Source organism: Fusarium coffeatum (assembly GCF_003316985.1).
Source record: "Fusarium coffeatum strain FIESC_28 chromosome Unknown BRIP53273_contig_212, whole genome shotgun sequence".
NCBI lineage: Eukaryota > Fungi > Ascomycota > Sordariomycetes > Hypocreales > Nectriaceae > Fusarium > Fusarium coffeatum.
This window is the reverse complement of record NW_022158005.1, coordinates 1-17217: the sequence shown is the minus strand read 5'-3', so window position 1 is coordinate 17217 and position 17217 is coordinate 1. Positions and strand designations below refer to the sequence as shown.

At 46.8% G+C, this 17217-nt stretch overlaps 4 protein-coding genes across 4 annotated transcripts; 2 read left to right on the top strand and 2 right to left on the bottom strand.

Moving 5' to 3' along the window:
- Positions 1–263: 263 nt before the first annotated feature.
- On the bottom strand, positions 264–4836 carry FIESC28_08790 (uncharacterized protein; the record flags this gene model as incomplete). The annotated part of the gene is made up of 4 exons (XM_031162928.1): positions 264–290; positions 578–1995; positions 2191–3797; positions 3851–4836. The coding sequence occupies 4 exons, from the start codon at positions 4834–4836 to the stop codon at positions 264–266; spliced, it is 4038 nt and encodes a 1345-aa protein (XP_031013016.1).
- A 1002-nt stretch (positions 4837–5838) lies between these two features.
- Positions 5839–10621, top strand: FIESC28_08789 (uncharacterized protein; the record flags this gene model as incomplete). Its single annotated transcript, XM_031162927.1, has 10 exons — positions 5839–8523; positions 8576–8590; positions 8641–8775; positions 8824–8907; positions 8960–9317; positions 9376–9614; positions 9670–10023; positions 10071–10202; positions 10255–10360; positions 10410–10621. The coding sequence occupies 10 exons, from the start codon at positions 5839–5841 to the stop codon at positions 10619–10621; spliced, it is 4320 nt and encodes a 1439-aa protein (XP_031013015.1).
- A 2364-nt stretch (positions 10622–12985) lies between these two features.
- Positions 12986–14039, top strand: FIESC28_08788 (uncharacterized protein; the record flags this gene model as incomplete). Its single annotated transcript, XM_031162926.1, has 5 exons — positions 12986–13199; positions 13268–13436; positions 13490–13722; positions 13770–13854; positions 13916–14039. 5 exons carry the CDS (start codon positions 12986–12988, stop codon positions 14037–14039), a joined length of 825 nt encoding a protein of 274 aa, XP_031013014.1.
- A 278-nt stretch (positions 14040–14317) lies between these two features.
- On the bottom strand, positions 14318–16460 carry FIESC28_08787 (uncharacterized protein; the record flags this gene model as incomplete). Its single annotated transcript, XM_031162925.1, has 2 exons — positions 14318–16227; positions 16277–16460. The coding sequence occupies 2 exons, from the start codon at positions 16458–16460 to the stop codon at positions 14318–14320; spliced, it is 2094 nt and encodes a 697-aa protein (XP_031013013.1).
- Positions 16461–17217: the final 757 nt, after the last annotated feature.

Here is a 17217-nt window from a genome sequence, read left to right as displayed (position 1 = left end):
AACTCAATTCGAGTAGCACTATTTTTCTTCTCCCGTCTATCATTGCAACATGCTTACCTTTGTAGCCCACAAAGGCAGATCCATAGCTCTTTGGAAGTTGAATAACCCTCTGTCTGTTGTGCTGAATCCAAATTTCCTTTTCAGGAGCATGTATCTCACAAATAAGAGGATGACACTGAGAGACAGGTGGCACCTGTGTTGTGTGTTGTATCCTATACCATTCCGGCCTCAACCCATATCTGTTCAGTTGTACAAACATCCCATCAGTAGAGAATAGAAAGTTCGTCATTCTAAGTATCGACATCGAGTGATTATGAGTGTGAGGAAACTGCAAATCGCTTGATATTACCTCATCCGGATTGTTTACCGGGAGGTGTTTTTGATTGGATAACAGAAGACGCTGATAACGAGATCCTGAGTGATCCGCGCTATATATGGTAATTGTGCGAATGAAGTTCCCAAACGAACAGAATACCAGGAGCATCGATTCATCAGGAGAGAATGATAACCCTCTAACTCCTTCTGGTATTTCCAGTTCCCCTTTCAAGACAAAGCCATCTTGAGATAGGACACTCACGACGGAATCGGAGGCGATGGCTAGAAGCTCAAACCCTGGCGCAAATGCAAACGCGTCTATCAATCGACCCCGAGGTGGTTTGAAAGTGATCAAGTGCTGAAGGCCATCCTGCAGATTCCAAATGTTCACCGTATTGCGAAGAATAAAGGCCATCGTCTTCTTATTCATCCAAATAGCCCTTATGTATGGAATATTAGTTTTGGGCGGATTGTATGAGCTTGTGTATGGCATAGAGACGGTGGGTGGAAATTCAAACTCGGGGCTCGCACATGGTTCCAGCACCCACACGTCAAGAGCAGCTTTACCCGCAATCACAAATGACGTCCCATCCCTTGAAAAGCACATGGTACACTCGAAATCCTTTTTAGATGCCAGGGGTGTTGAGTCATCAGGAACCAGAACTTTGTAGAGTCTACACTCTGGAAAACGCCAAAGCAAGAAGCGGTTGCCAGTCACTGATACCAAATACTGACCATCGGGTGACATGGTGATCATAGTTGTATTGCTGATATCTTCGATTCGCATCGAACTTTCCAGTACCACGTCGATAGTCGCTCGCTCGTCATGTAAGGTTGATTCAGGCCTTTTTCTATTATCTTCGGTGCTCCAAAGCCAGAGGTCCTTTTGATCCAGTGCTGCGACTGTCACTTCATCAGGAAATACCAATATTTTTGACCATCGAGGGCCTTGTAGCGTATGTACAGTCCTGGTACAGGCGTCATGGATAGAGAATACAGTTAAGGATTGGTGATTCAGAAAAAAGAGCCGTGTTCCATCCCATGAGAACGCAAGAACACTGGACCGGCCACACTCCGCCACATCTGAGAGAAACTCTATCTTTGTGTTCGCCAGCGTAACGGTCTCGTTAGCCACGAAAGCGACTTGACATGAGTCTCGGGAAATCGCGATGGCTGAAACACTACCCTTCACCTCCTTCAAAAGTGAAGGCCGACCGGCCATAGTGTCCCAAGCATATACTCCAAAATCTTCCGGCATTCCATAAGTCCTGCTGATAGGTTGGACCATGGCCACTACACCAGTAGGTGATATTGCCGCAACGCCGAGGATTGTTGAGCGCTGAGAGCGCAAGATAATGGGATCGTCGTGTAAAAAGTCATGCCTGTAAACGGTTCCATCATGGTCAAGGAAAATGAGGTTCGCTCCATCCTTTGTCCAACACATAGCTTTAACGAAGGTCCGGGTTGGAAGTCTTGCAACATGGGCTCCTGTCCGAGTCTTCCGTAGTTCAATATAGACATTGGCACCCTGTTTCGCCTGTGGGTCAAAATGAGATGAAGCCAGTAGCCTACTATCCGGGGACAACGCAACGGCGCTAACACCGACGCTTCCGGATGCCAGATGTATATGCTGCAGAACGGCGTTCCAATCTTCAGACAGGTTCCGTACATTGTGACAACCTGCAAGTCTAGTTTCCCAGAAGGTGTTTCGTACAATGCTATTTGTCGGGCTGAACAATAAGGCTGAGCTATATATTTGCCTCGGAGTTCTTTCAATCATCTGACCATGCTTCAATAAGAAACGATAAGAGTCATATAGGAACCGTCCGAGATTGTCTTTTGACTAACCAGAAAGCTTAAGTCAGTGGAGCTTACTTTCAAAAATGCTTATACGGACCTTGTTCGTCGCTCGCAAATCTTCGATAGCCGATGTTGCACTGTCAAGTCGACCAAGAAGCGCCAAGCATTCGGCCCATTGTAAAAACTTCTTGTGAAGAAATGATTTAACGGAAAGATCCAAGGGGTCCGTACCAACAGCTTTTACTAGGTGGTAGACCCAATACGTGGAAGCGTACCGGAGGCTTTCGGGGATGCACCTCTGGATTGTACTATACTTGATCTCCACTCGTAATACTCCTGGATCTTGTAATTCACAAATATTCTCTCTCAGCCTTTTGTCAAGATGCGTTAAGCAACCTTGCGCAAGAAGCTCATTTTGCTTCCCCTTGTCAACGTTGAACCAGCATGTATTGTGCGGAATTTGCCTCAGCAGGAAGTCACTAAATGATTTGTGCAGCATCTGAATCGGCTCATCGTCGTTCTCGGGGATGTATAACACGGCACGGCATGTCTTTACCAGCTCTATTGAATCTGGGTCAATTCCTAGAATATCGACAAGCGAGTTCGCCGACATTGGCTCGACTGCAAGAGCGATTGCACCGAGGATCATTCGAAGAGTATCTTTCTCATCGTGCATGAGATTCTCTGAACATTCAGGACCCAGATCGGGGTCCAAACTTTTGAAGACTGTTTTGTACATCTCGTCGAGCTGTGTAGTGAACGTTGTACCAACCCCTGTCTCAATCCAACTTTTCAGCCGTTTTTTGGGGATGCTGATTCGTGACCCATCACCCAAGAAACGGAGGAGGGTTGTAGCGTAGATGAACAGGGGGGATGGGTTGGTCGATCGATGTACCGCCTCACGAAACTGCTCTTCTGTTGGCCAGGTCTGCTCAATCCCTCTCTCGTTCCTGATCCTCTGAAAGCCAATCCTCAAGATGAACTCAATGTCTTTGATGTTGTCGTCGTGATAGGTTGTGGCCAGCAGTAGTTTCTCGTGTGGCTGGCGTGCAATCGCGGCACGTATGACATCCTCGTCGCGGCTGGTGACTAGAAGGCGAAACTGCACCATATTCAACTGCTTCAAGCTGACCAAAAGATCTATGAGCCTATGCACTTGAACGAGATCGACACATTCATCGAGTGCGTCGATAATGATAACTTTGGTGGAAAGAATATGGCCCACTTGTGAGAGGGGGCTCTTGAGAAGCACCTTGAACTGTTCATCGAGACGCATAGTTTCGAAGTCCACGTTCTTGCAGGCATCGACGGAAGCTCTTAAGCATGGTTCAAAATGAGGAATCGAGCATAGGAGCTGCGCCGCGATGGTGGGAATTACGTGAGATATCTGGTTACGGCTCACAGCTCCTCGCCTAAAGAAGTATCCAGCGGCAATTTGGCCACTTTCGGTGAGGTCCCTGGCTATTGTCCTTGCCAGAGTAGACTTTCCACTTCCAGCATGGCTACAGATCCAGAGCAAGGGTTCCTTGCCGTTTCCAATCCAGTTGTGGATGTATTCGATAGCCCGAGCCTGTGTCCCTTCCTGGCATACTGGGCTTTGGAAGACGTCTTGACTATCAAAACGTGCTTTGCCAAAAGCAGGAAGTTCAATGCGAGGTCTTCCGATGTCTTGGATCTCGCGTCTGTAGCTTCAGTCAGATGTGTGGTCAGAACAGAGCGAGATGGATTGTCGTACCTCAGTTTATCGACAAGACATTGCCCAATATTGTTCGGAATATCCTGATTCAGAAGACTGATAAGGACTAGTTCCAATGTCTCCCTGGGAATAGATTTCCCCTTAGTATCTGTTCCAGCAACGCCTGGAATCCTTTCTGCTAAGCAACTTATACTCGATTCAAACTCTGGTCCTTCGGAGGCTGACGAGAGTTTCTGCATGAGTTCCATCTCGTACGTGTCAATGGCTTTCCCCTCGAGCTTGTGCCTCTTGTAATAGGTGCAGAGCGAGTAGCAGAAAGCAAGGCCTTTGGTGAGATCAATGACAATCTCGTCTCCCTGTGATAACTCCCCAGCTTCTTCCTTGTAAAGTAGCGGATGAGCGATCTTATTATACAAGTTGGCGGGAAGACTTGTGATCTGGGTCTCGAATATGATCCCGTTGTAACAGCTCAATGGGTCATCCTCAGCGTACTTGGCACTAACATGGTGGTTTTTGCACTCATAAGCTCCGAACCAGGTGTTCCACGACCGGCCCACCTTCCGGCTGGCAGAGAAGATAGTGGGATCTCTTTCCTGATGGAATGTGCCAGTCACAAACTCTGAAACTGCCTCAAGATGGTCAAGGTAGTCGACGATAATGCGAATACCAACCAAGTCATGTAAGTCGTGAAGGATCTCATGAATATCCTTATACGATCCCTGACCTCTCTTTTGCCGGTAGATCTCTCGTCTGTCGAGGGATTTAACGATAGAGGCGCGTGATTTGACGCGACTTTCGACTGCTGCTGGGACATCACGGCGAGTAAGCTCTTCCTTACAAACCGATGCCAGCTCATCTGCCAATTTTTGATACTCTTCCTCTACCTCCGACCAGACACATCCAATAAAAGCATCCTTGGGATCATGGCCTGTCTTCGTTTCGTCGATCACCACACAGAGACGGCGATGTAGCGATGGAAATTGAGCTGAATCCTCGACTTTGGGAGAACCCCGCTTGAGCGACATATTTGTAGTACCGATCAGATTTTAGGCCTTATGGGGATAGGTACTATTATGTAGGTAAGCATTTGTTGAGTTTAGAAACAGAAACACCAGAGCGGGTGTAGTTTATTGGAGCAATATCACAGACTCTGTAGGGTTAGCAAAATGACAGTTCAACTCTAGAAAAATAACAACTCAGCTTATTGTTCCATGTCGGCGGACACCTGGCTTGCAAGTAATAATCATATCATGTCCGCGCCGTAGGTCCTCTGTGGCTGAGGCCCAGCCGCCACACTTGTTCAACCATCATTGGATAGTCAAAATAGTCCTACTTCTACCACGCAGGTGCCCCATTATTAGATCAACGTAATTTCATTATATCAGTCACTTCGCACCAATGCCTCACGCCAGATAAAGAAGAAGACTTTATAGGACTCACATTGAGAGATTATTAGTAGCCAGATAATTTAATGAATGCAAGCAGATCTATCAATACCGTGAATCTATATTAGCCCTTATATACGGGAAAATTCAGTGATATTACCTGTGAACTGTACATCACCCACTGATAGCTACAGGATCCGTAACAACACGGGTCCATGCGGATCTATAGAATCACAGGGCTTCAGCTCTTCTTGATTCAAGAAGCCAACCGCAAAGAACTGCTGTTATTGGTTTAATCCTCCCGTGTTCCGGGCAGGGATTGGGGTCCTGTTAGAGGCATGATCGTCAGTTGGGACACGGGAGAGTAATAAACCCTGTATGATCTAGCGGGTTGACAGGCATATTGTAAGGTAAATCCTTGTCTGTCTCCATCTCCATCCTTGCAGGGACCAAATGTAGCCAACGAGAGACTGCTATCTGCGCTCAGGCCTTCTGGACCTCAGAGCTGAAAGTCTTCATGGACTGAGAAATCATGACAAGCTTGCAGGTCTATATCAACAACTCGCAAGTACCTATTTCTCTTCCTTTCTCCGTCTTCGCCTTTTCGACTTGTATTCAGATTACCGTTGACAAATTATAACAATGAGCACTTGTGTCCCTCCTCAATCTGAGGCACAGCCACCACGAGTGGATGAACACCCTAATGCTCAGGATCTTCGAGACGCTATCTTGAACGACAATGTGGATGGATTGCGAGAAGTCTTGGAAAGACACAAAGATCTCTTCAATACTATTTTTTCCTACGATTTTCAAGAGGATGGCATTGATATTTCACTCCAACTTTCCGCTTTACTTTTCGCAGCGGTAACGGGCCGCATACTCGTGGTCAAAGTTCTTCTAACTGCAGGAGCCGCTGTTAATACAGCCATACCCGAAATTGGAGGCAACGCCTTGCATTTGGTCGCTCGTTATGGTTATGAAGCCATCGCGAGACTACTGATTGCCAGAAAAGCAAATATAGACCAGAGTGACAGAGCTGGCAATACCCCGCTACATTTAGCTTGCAAGTACCACCATATCAATGTCATTCATTGTTTTCTTGACAATGGCGCGATTAGGATGCGCAACAGAATGGGACGCTCGCCCTTTCATATCGCCTCTACGTCTAAATGTGCCTGCGTTCTAGATCTCTTATGGAACAGAGGCCCGACATCTCAAATCTCAGAAACAGATTTGGACCTCAACCAGCCATTGCACCTGGCCGCGATCAGCGATAGTGCCTGCGCGGCACGATGGCTATGCAAGAGCGGGGCCCCAAGAGTCGGACAGAACTACCGCAAGGACAACCCGCTGGATGAGGCTTGCGTGGCTGGTAATCTCAAGGCGGCCGAAGCTATTCTCCAATCCAGCGATGACAGCATCCTACAAGAAGCTAATGGTTATGGCTTTACGCCCCTCCTCTTGGCATGTTTCAACGCCTGGCCTCGGATTGTCGAACTTCTGCTTGGCCGTGGGGCCCTGGTCAGCAACACCACCCCTTCCTTTCTCTCGTGTTACCACCTTCTTGCTTTGAACAAAAGAACCTTCAGTCAAGACCACCGAGATATTGTCGACCACCTACATGGTAGGGGAGCAGACATTGATATGGTTAGCCGCAAAGGCGACACACCTCTTATTCTAGCATGCAGAAAGGGCAAGGTTGGTATGGTCCGGATGCTTCTCCAACACGGAGCCAGAATCAATTTCAAATCTAAAGAGAGCAGTGGTCTGCTGGAAGCTAGCATACAGCAAGATGTTGATGTCCTTGAAGAAATTTTGAAGTGGAAACCCGACATGTCCCACAGAAATAATCATGGACTCACAGCTGTGTCACTTGCTTGTCGATTCGGACGAGTCAATAACCTGAAGCTACTCATAAAGCACGGCGCCGACGTCTTAATGCCTACGATTGAGGGTTTGCCACCCTTATGGATTGCAACAAACTTCAACCACGTCGAGGCAGCACTTGAGATCCTCGGGACACAGTTCTACTACCCAGCTAATCCTTTGGACGAAAGAGATTTTCCGAAAGAGGACCATTGCAGAGCCTCAATTGCCAACGGCCTACTCCATGGCTTTGACAACAACAAGATCAGTGGGCTGGATGACCGTCGACATGTCATGTACTGGGCAGTCAGATCAGGTTGCTTGGAACTTACGAAAAGATGTATTGGCCACCAACAGGAGGGCGAAAGGGAGACGCTAGAGCTACTGCAGGGTGACCAGTGGAAGTCTTCCACCTGGCTACATGTAGCAGCACGGTTCGGACATCATCAACTTGTACGAGAATGCTTTTCTCACGTCCCTTCTCTGAAGAAAGCTGCTTATGGAAAAAGTCCCCTTCACTTGGCAGCTGTGAGTGGGACAATTGAAGTCGCAGTCGTTCTTCTCCAACTAGTATCTGAGCAACACGGTGTAGAAGCAAAGATCCACGCAATCATAGAAGCGGACGATAGCGGCGAGTCACCATTGAGTTTATCTGTGAGACGAGAGACAGGCGCTCACCAGGGCCTTGCCAAGCTCTTTTGGAGCGAGCTCGAAGCTCTAACTACCATCAGTTACAAGCACCTACGATCGGACATCAACACGGCCTCAATTATCCTAGAGACACTGGCACGATACGAGAGACCTGGGCGCGAAAGGATTCTTGAAGGTGTTCTCAAGCAATGGTGCTCAAGTAGTAGCATCGTCACCGGTTACCCAAGCACGGCACTCAACTGGGCAATAAACAATGGGCAGGCTATTGTTGTCTGGTGGCTCTTATCGAAAGGAGGGTACTCATCGAAGTTTACAATCCACCAGGCTTTTAATCTGGCAATCGAATTGGACACAGACCCAATGGATACTGCCAGGCATCTCATAACTGACATGCTGAAGACTCCGCCACCTATACTTGACAACGTTCCAAATCCCAACGACGACCTGCCCCCATGCATTCCAGACGGGAACGAGGACAAGGATGATGTTTGTTACGCAACAGTTGTCCATATCCACGAGGACGGAGCAGTAATCAACGCTCATTACGCCGAGGGAAGTATTCACGACATGATCTATAATGAAAAACAAGGCCCGAGCAGTATTATGACCCATTACAAAAAGAGTTTGGGTCTCCGGGGTCTAGAGTCGTTGAAGAGCCGTTTGTCGTGTCCGCCACTGATTGGGAAGGACTTTGGTACTGCTGCCTGTCGGAGAAGTCAGTCCGCCCCTGTTGACTCTTTTCCAAAGAGAAGCCCAGGCTGCGACGACAACACGCTGAAGGTTCAATGGATCCACCTTCCTGTAAACAAGGTAAAAAGCAATAAGAACAGTCCGAGAATCATGCTGACCGTGTGATGACTAGCTTCATCTGATGAGGGTAAGGTTTTGTTCCTAGTCTTCCTTGTCATATATCTAACAATATTGAAGGACCTATCAACTCGAGTATCACACGACACAGGGAGGTCGGAAATGGACCATAACAACATGATAAGTCGTTTCAACCAGAGTTGGACTGAGATACCTGCTGCTGCAGGACATCTTTATATGAAGCCACAATGCGAGGTTCGTTTACTACCTATCATCTGACGTACTGATATTAATGCATATCAGCGTGCCAGAACCCTCCCGTCCGGCAGGGTAAACGAGCAAATTGTTGAGAATCATGTGACGAAGGAGACTCCTGTAGCTCTTTATGTAAGAAACCATTGATGAACAGACACCAGTCAACCTGACCTCTGCCAAACAGATGCCGTACCTCACCTTAGGCAATAAAAGCCCGGGACATCGTACTAGAGAGACTCAAACGTTTGAAAGTTTCAATGAACCGATTCACGGTCGCAGCACTAGGAGCATTACACATATTCCTATCACGTTAGATCAGTACTACTACCCTGTCTTAGATGACACCAGTATTAGAGACGAGGATCAAGTCATGTCAAGATACTGGGAGAATAACGAAGACAACGGCAAGGACGATTCCACAATCAAGCGGGAAGAAGTTACATATAAATCACGAGACCAGGAGGGACAAGACTTACCGGGACCTACAGATGACAAGCGAATTCTGATGATCAGTCAGTTATGGATCTGGATCGTTGACGAGAGTAAGCTTTTGCTAAAGTGACCAAATACCAAACGTACAATAAACTGACTATGAGATAGCGACTATCATCACTGCCACGGAGGAAACTTCAATCATGAAAGATGGCTTCCTCAAAACCGTCCTGGATAGTATGAGGAATGGTGAAGCTGGTACTCGGTTCGCAAGACCCACCTCAGTACACGCTATGATGGAATTGATGCTTGATGTGGCTACCAGCTTCACAATCTCGGACTGTGTGCATACTTCTAAATCCACAATTTCACCCATTGATGTTTTCCGCGAGTCAATCAAGGACGTGGTATGTAGCAATTCGACAGGTCATAGGCAAAAGTTGCGAACTGACAATCGATTAGGTAAATGAAGAAACAAAGCTCTTCAACGCCTTTCTGAAAGAGCTTAAGGATGACACGGCCAACAGATCTCAACAAAGGGGACAGTCTGGGAGGCTCTTTGGAATATATGAAGTCCCGCCAAACCCAAACCACATTATCCACCGTGAAGCTGAGCTTCTTCGCGAGATTCGAGATATTCGAGACGAGCTGGGCATGCTCAAGGCACTCCTCGAACATCAAGAGACTGTATGGAAGCAAGCATTTGACACTGAAGAGTTAAGAGGTTGTTTCCAGTACCATCATCCTTGGACGCCGACGGATATCAAGGAAGATCTGGATGAGATACTTGCCGAAGTTGAACGGACAATTGACTCGGTTAGTAGTATGAGAAAGCTGTCTAACTGAGCTAACCGGACTATTAGATCAATACTCTTCTTGACCTACGAACAAAGCAAGCTAGTATCAAAGACGCAGAGTATGGAAGGATCCAAGCCAATGACGAGGCAAGGCAATCCAAGAGTGTTTTCATCTTTACCATTGTCACAGTCGTCTTTGTCAGTTTGCAGCGCACTCAAGATTTATGTCTACTCATCTGACGTTTCCCAGCTTCCACTCTCGTTCTTATCTTCGCTATTTGCATTGGACGTTTCTAGTTTCCCACATGAATCAGGCAATCTCAAGTACAAACCAGAATGGATTTTTCCAATAATCTGTAAGTGTTAATTATCTTTATTACTTCAGGATACTAATGAAGGTTTAAGTTGGCGTAACAGCTATTGTTTCTATTCCAGTTATGATCTTTGCATGGAATGTCAATTCTATCTCGCGGCAGTTGAGGCCCGGGCCCGAGCCCGAGAACACTCCGGCTCCACCTCAGGCTGTGGGAGATCGCCAGAGAACTGCTGAGACAGGCATGAAGAAAATTTTGAGACAGCGGTCCAGTTGGCGAAAGAAGGAAGATAACCCAGTGTGAAGAATAGTGTCTTCTTAAATCCCTATAACTTTCCGATCTGCGTGTTACGCTATACATGATTTCAGCCTTCGTATTACATACAAAATCTAAAGACAGAAATAAGATAAAAACAGCTGCTACCCTTTCAGACCAGATGCATAGGCTATATGTAGCCGCATGCTTTAAATGCTGTTAATATTACTTTAGGTAATAGCGTTGACTTGTTCGATCGTAATTAGATAGTCATATCTCAGAGAGATATACTTCTGCCAATCAATTCCATCATTAGACAAACAGAATTTTATCAGAAGGCTACTTGACCCTTTTTAAGCTACTAATATCCCCTTAGTTAGGCGCTGGCTGACATAAAACAGGGCCTGTAAAGGTCCCGGCTAAAATCGACAGAAACCTAAGGAATTGTTAAAGTGTATGGGAATATTAGGATGCGCAACTTGTGCGAACTAGCTAATCGGGACAGAGGGCGAGAATTCATTATACAAACTGCATCTTGATAACTAGATAGAAAGAGATTATGCTATCAGATAAAATGGGGTTGAAAGTCTTATCCTATGATATTATGGAATTACTTCAAGAAAAACTGGATTTTCAGGTAACCGGTTTAAGGAGGTATAGACATCATAGTACTACCTTCACTATGGTAAAAATAACATACGATACGCCCAACCTGTAAACGCCATGTCCACCAGTACAGGTACAAACATAACAATACTCACAATCTGCCCAAATCCCCATTCGTTACCAACATACTGTCCACCAAGTCCTTGCATCATTTCTGCCTGGATATGTCTGAGACGAAAGATGCAATATAGCAAAATACCATCTAAGGCAGCTGGGACCAAAAGAAAGATTATTATCAGTGCTTTGGACCTTTTCCATACGCGCCCAATCCTTCCCACGACTAGCACCAAACCAGCATTAAACGCACTCATATCTTCCTCCTCGAGTTGCATCCTCTGGATGTGTGCAGTAACTAGGTGCCACAACAGGAACAGATAGATCAGTAGAGAGGAAGTCATCTCTGTTGCTCCAAGGAGTTGGGACTCCCAGAAGGCGAGATATTTGACGTTACCAAAACACACCTTTTGAACCCTATCGAACTCTTCGACTGTTACCACTGTTTCTCCCCCGGGACCTTGACCGTCTCCTATACGCGACGGAGCCCAGTTGTGTATTGCTTGAGACACAAACGGATAAAAGAACAGAACACTCAACATAGAGAATAAAAGCAAGCGAAAATGGTATGAATCCCTCTTGCTCTCACGGCTCCTGTCGGATGCTGATTCAGGTGAGTGTTCGGGATGTGCTTGGTGAGTTGGCAACAGTCCGACCGGATAGACCAGAGGCAATACGGAGGCATTTGACATAGCCAGGGCAATTTCGGCTTCGCAGGCACCAAATCCAGAAGTCGTTACGCCAAAGTCTTTATTGACAAGCACAACGATGGTGGCAATTAGCATTGACAGGGCAAAGTAGATCGCGAAGTTGAAGAATGCCTCTAGGCCGGCCGACGTCACAAACTGCAGGAATGCCCATTTTCGGCCTTCATTCGTTCGTGTAGTTATGGCCATTGTCGCAAGGCCGAAGCCGAGGAAAATCTCCATGATATAACCAACCGAAATCTATCAGTGTAAGTAAACCAATGTGAAGTCAGCCGAGTTCGGAGGTAAAGTTCTGCCTACTCCGATGCCCGATATATCGGGGTTTCCAGTACCCCAAATCGCATTGCAAATATTGTCTCGGCAGACAGTGAGGTTATTCGTATCAAAGTTTGTTTCAGTTCGTAGCTGATCGATGTATCCATTAAAGCCGCCCAGCGACATCAATTTGGTGCAGTTAGGTGTTATAGCCATAGCTCCGATATTGATATCCTCTCTGACCTGAACGTGCGTCTTGGTTCTTCAATTTAAGTATGTAAAGTGTACTCTGCCCGTCTGAAGCCACCATTGTTCAGCTGAGACATGAGGGCGAAATGACCGAGTAGGGGTCAAGCCACATCTCACCACGCCTCTTAGACTATTGAATTGAGCGCAAATCTATTGGTTAGATCAAAAGCCACAAGGCATTCTAGCCCTTGAGAGTGCGCCTCAAATTCAGCCTAGACTTGACATTGCCAATGACAATGGGGAAACATGTCAGTAGTATAAGCCACTTCTCTACAGCTCGCTAGCAACCCTGCAAAAAACCGACCGACCAACCGTTCTGCCGCTTTTGAGGGAGCTCACAGTAAATATTAACATGAGAATTTCCGGCAGCTGATGCTGAGCCCCCTTCCACTCGCCAAGGCCGATCAAGACTTCTCGTCATCGTCGCTTCCACCGGATTAAAGACTTCCAGATTTCTTCGCGCAACACTAGAGTTCCCACCATGCGGTGCTATTGTGCAACGTATAAAATACTTTTGGTCACTGCTCTCGTTTGCCTTCTGACATTTGGAGAGTCTAAGCCTGCCTCAATCAACCGTGTCGCTAGCACTTCTGTATCACGGTGTCTCAAGAACGCGCCTCGTATCACCGAACCACCTATACCAGGTCCGATCGAATTGAAAAAGGTCAAAAGACAGGAGTTGGGTTCCGACACATGTGCATATATCAATGGCAAGCCGCAACATGCATGTTCCTTGTACTTCATTTGCTAACTGAGATAACAGATAAGCCTTTTACTTGTGCTGGTTCTGGCCTCTGCACATCCCTAAGGCGTGAGTCAATCGACTACATTGGATGCTGCTATGGGGAGGGCGATTGCGATATATATACTGGCTGTTATGATGGAGAGGCCACTATGGGAACCAGGACGACTGGCCCGCATATCCTCTCCTGGTGAGTATCTAAAAGTAATCCCAAACTTTGGAATACACTGACCCTATTATCAGTCTTGGGACAAGGCCCTTCTGCGCTACTCTATTATGGCCACAGGAGCCCAAGACTGCATATATGTGTGCTGAGCAACCCAGTACGATAACCGTCGATCGGACCGCAGATTCCCCAACTCCGAGTTCAACTAATCAAGATCAATCTACTGCCTTTGAACCAACATTTGGACCAGGCCCTCCAGACATTACAGGTGCTCCTCCATCGCCTGGAGGTGGACCAAGACCAATCGCAGGTTAGCTAGTTCCACCCCCAACAACTTTCCCTAATCGTACTTACAAGCAAATCAAGACCTTACAAAAGGTCAGAAGATAGGTATTGGCGCGGGATGCGGTGCAGTGGGTCTGCTGTTTGCCGCTGCGCTAGGGTATGTCTGACTTGAAATGACGAAGTTCATAGAAACAAGTTAATACTAATCTATGATATAGGTACTGCTGTTGCTGCTCAAAGAAGCGAAGGCAAAAGAATGCTCCCAAGAATGTTTCTGAGACTCGCATAGTTACAGCTAGCGAAGTGTTAGAAACTAAGCCAAATGTAACAGAATCACTTTAGGGTTATAGTACTATACTACTTGCAGGTTACATATCACATATAGCGGGGCATAACCAACTCTACATAAGCAGTGACGTTTATAAAATCTGATAGCTACTGGGAGACACAGAGTAATCCATACCCTGAGAATGCAGCCGAGAATTGGTACCCTGTTCTAGTAGCGAATTCGTAGGTTGTAAAGGAGTGATAATTCATTACTAAATGTGGAATCTATCTCTTTCTGTGAGCCCTTGTAGTGACACAACACTTTCAAGCCAGTAGTATGACCCTGTAGGTAGTTAGTTTGTGTACACTCGCATCCAATCAAGTTTCGACCCCCGGACATCCGACGTAAGTGCAATCTTCCCCATATTGTCATCTGGCTGAACGTCCTGTATCTGTACATGGAGGTTCTTTGTGAACTTGATTCGATCCTGTGAGCTTACCCCACTGCTAACATCTGAAGACTCATTGTCAATCTTGACAAAGGGAGAATCGCGTATGAGCCCATCGACACTACCCAAGAAGTCCGGGGCTATGATGAGATGTCTGATAATTGCATTGGAAGCAGTGCAAGCCAGTAGAATGAGAGTTGATCCAATGGAAATGGAGAACCATGCTATGTTCAGAGTATACACGGGCTCTCTGTACTCTTTCCAAGTGGCGGTAAAGTCATGCCACATGTCATTCCGCTGCTTGAGGCTTGTACCATCTGTACCTGTCAGAACGCTGTAGTTATATGACGCCATAATGAATGTGTTGAGCGCTGTGGCAAGTCTGGCCTCGAAGTCCCGTCTGGATACGTATGGATAACAGGCTGCATACATGTTGTCCTTACGATGGTTCCCGAGTTCGAAAGCAGTGGGAGGATTCCTTATGTATTTTTCCAAGAGGCTAGGCAGAAGGGGATTGTAAGTCGCCGTAATGGACGGCATCTCAAATGATATTCCGCTCGCAACCTGGTAATCCGATAAGTCAGAATATATTGAGGAGAACTCCCTGATTGCACTTCGTCGGATCTTTGTGGCTTCGCATTTAAGGTCGCTGATGTCATCTAACCTTGTGCAATCGACAGCAATATCCACGTACGACGTACTGACGTTGCAAATACGAATACCGGTATACTGACTTCCAAGTTCGTCAAGGCATTGGCCTCCAACAAGTAGTTGCAGCTCAGACGACGGCTCGAGCGTCTTGGAGCTATTAAAATGAGCGTTCGTTTCGTCGTTCTTCAGGAAATCCAGCCACAGACTTGGCTTCGTCCCAGTATTACGCCCTCCTTTGTAGTCTAAATGTTCAGGAGCACCAACGGTCGCGTTGAGAATGTTTTTATGAAAGTAAACTGGAGGGTATTTCTCGGCTTGCATCCAATTCGTTCCATTGATACGATTGGTGCATTGTAGGGTCTGATAACGAGAATGCAAAATCATACTCGAATTGCCTGCCCATGGACGAGAACCCTCACGTATAGGGATTCCGATGAAGGAGGAAAAGGGAGTGATTTTGTCCTGTGGAACTGGCGTCCACACATCCGAGTTCCTGGAATCATATCCATCGAGGTATTCCATGAAGGGAACGCGAACATTGTGCCACATGTCTTGCCTACCAAGGCGAGCTGCCTGCGGATAACCGCCTATTCCCGACAAAGCTGCTTCAAATCCAATGTTGGACTGATTGGCATGCGATACCAGGATATCGGGACCAGATAGTGCGGAGATAACCACTCTTCGGAAATCAGGAATTGTCGACATGGAGGCATTAACAGTTCCAAATGCGTTCATGTCGCCCATGAAGTTCCTCGTGGGCAGCGTGAAGTACTTGAGTGGCACCTGGGAAAAGTAGTGTATCGCAGGTATCTCGCTAATTTCCATGTTTATCTTCAAACTCAGGGAGCGTACTATCGCTTGGCCGCCCAGTGGACTAAGACACCAAACTGCTACAGTCCCTATCGTCCAGAAGTTGAAGTGTTGCAATGTAAAGAGATTCTTGAAAGCGGCGACAGTTGTTTGGCCGGAGAGTAAGAATTCCAGTGAGCCAACGGTAGCTCCTCTTTCAGCTTTAAATAAAGCCAGTGTCTTAAGGAACGGGCCAAGTACGGCGGCAAAAGAGATGGGCCAAAGAGTTGCGGCTAACTGGAGGACTTCCAGTATATCGTCCCCGAACGAGCTTTGCTTCTGACCATTAAGTTGTCCAACGATTCCAAGTAGTGCTAAGAGTCGGTTAGCTTTGAGCACCAAGACCAATTCTGTTGTAGTCACCAAGATAGGAAGTAGGAACCACAAGTAGTAGCAAGTGCACACCAACGCGCCAAGTCCAGGTGGGTGAGCATTCCTTCAGCGTGGGAAGAGGTTTTCTGTCATCATCTGACCGCTTCAAAGTGTCAGCGGCCTGTGACGCTAATGGCATAAGCTGTATGTTCTCGGTACAGATTGAGGACTTCATCCTGGACTTGTATACTTCCTTTATGATAAAGGGAGGATGCGGGGTCAGCGTATTTAAGCTAAACGCTGGGCCCATATTCTCTTAGCACTGCCCTCATTAATGGTTTAGCTTCTGGAAATAAGGTTGACTGACCTTCCCCGTTTTGAACTCCATGTCTCACTGTACTGCGCCACTCATACGACAGTCGAAGAACTGAGACTTAAAAGTTGGTACGCCCACGGGTAATAGTTGTCTTGCTTAACACCGCATTGAAGCTAAAGGTATCAAATCTTCATGCCTGTTGTAATTATGTTTGCATCTTGGATTGCGTTCAGTAAGTACTTAAAGTCTCTTGCCCTTTGCCCAGGTGCTTGGTACCTCCGGGTTCTTTATTCCTCTGCCACAGGAGCCCATAGTACTCCATCCACTGACAAACTCTAGTGGCGCCTTTAGAATTAGAGCTACCATAAACTTCTGCATAACGCTTATTTCTTTATCTCAGTTAGGCCTAGGTAAGGCTTAATCTAGAGCTTAGTAGCTACTTAGCTTGCCACAGTGACATGTTCATTGGAGGTGTTTGCAGAAGCGTACTTAGCGTACCTAACCGGGCAACTGTTTCAATTTTTTGCCCCTTTTTGGGAGCTGTACAAATCTCACCTGAGCCTGTATAAGTGGGGACGAGTGCAGCCACTGGCGCGGTGGGCAGGGTAGCTTCAATTAGTAACCAACCATTTTGTGACGGGGTTCGAACCCTTGACCTTCGGGGGGGGGGGGGGGG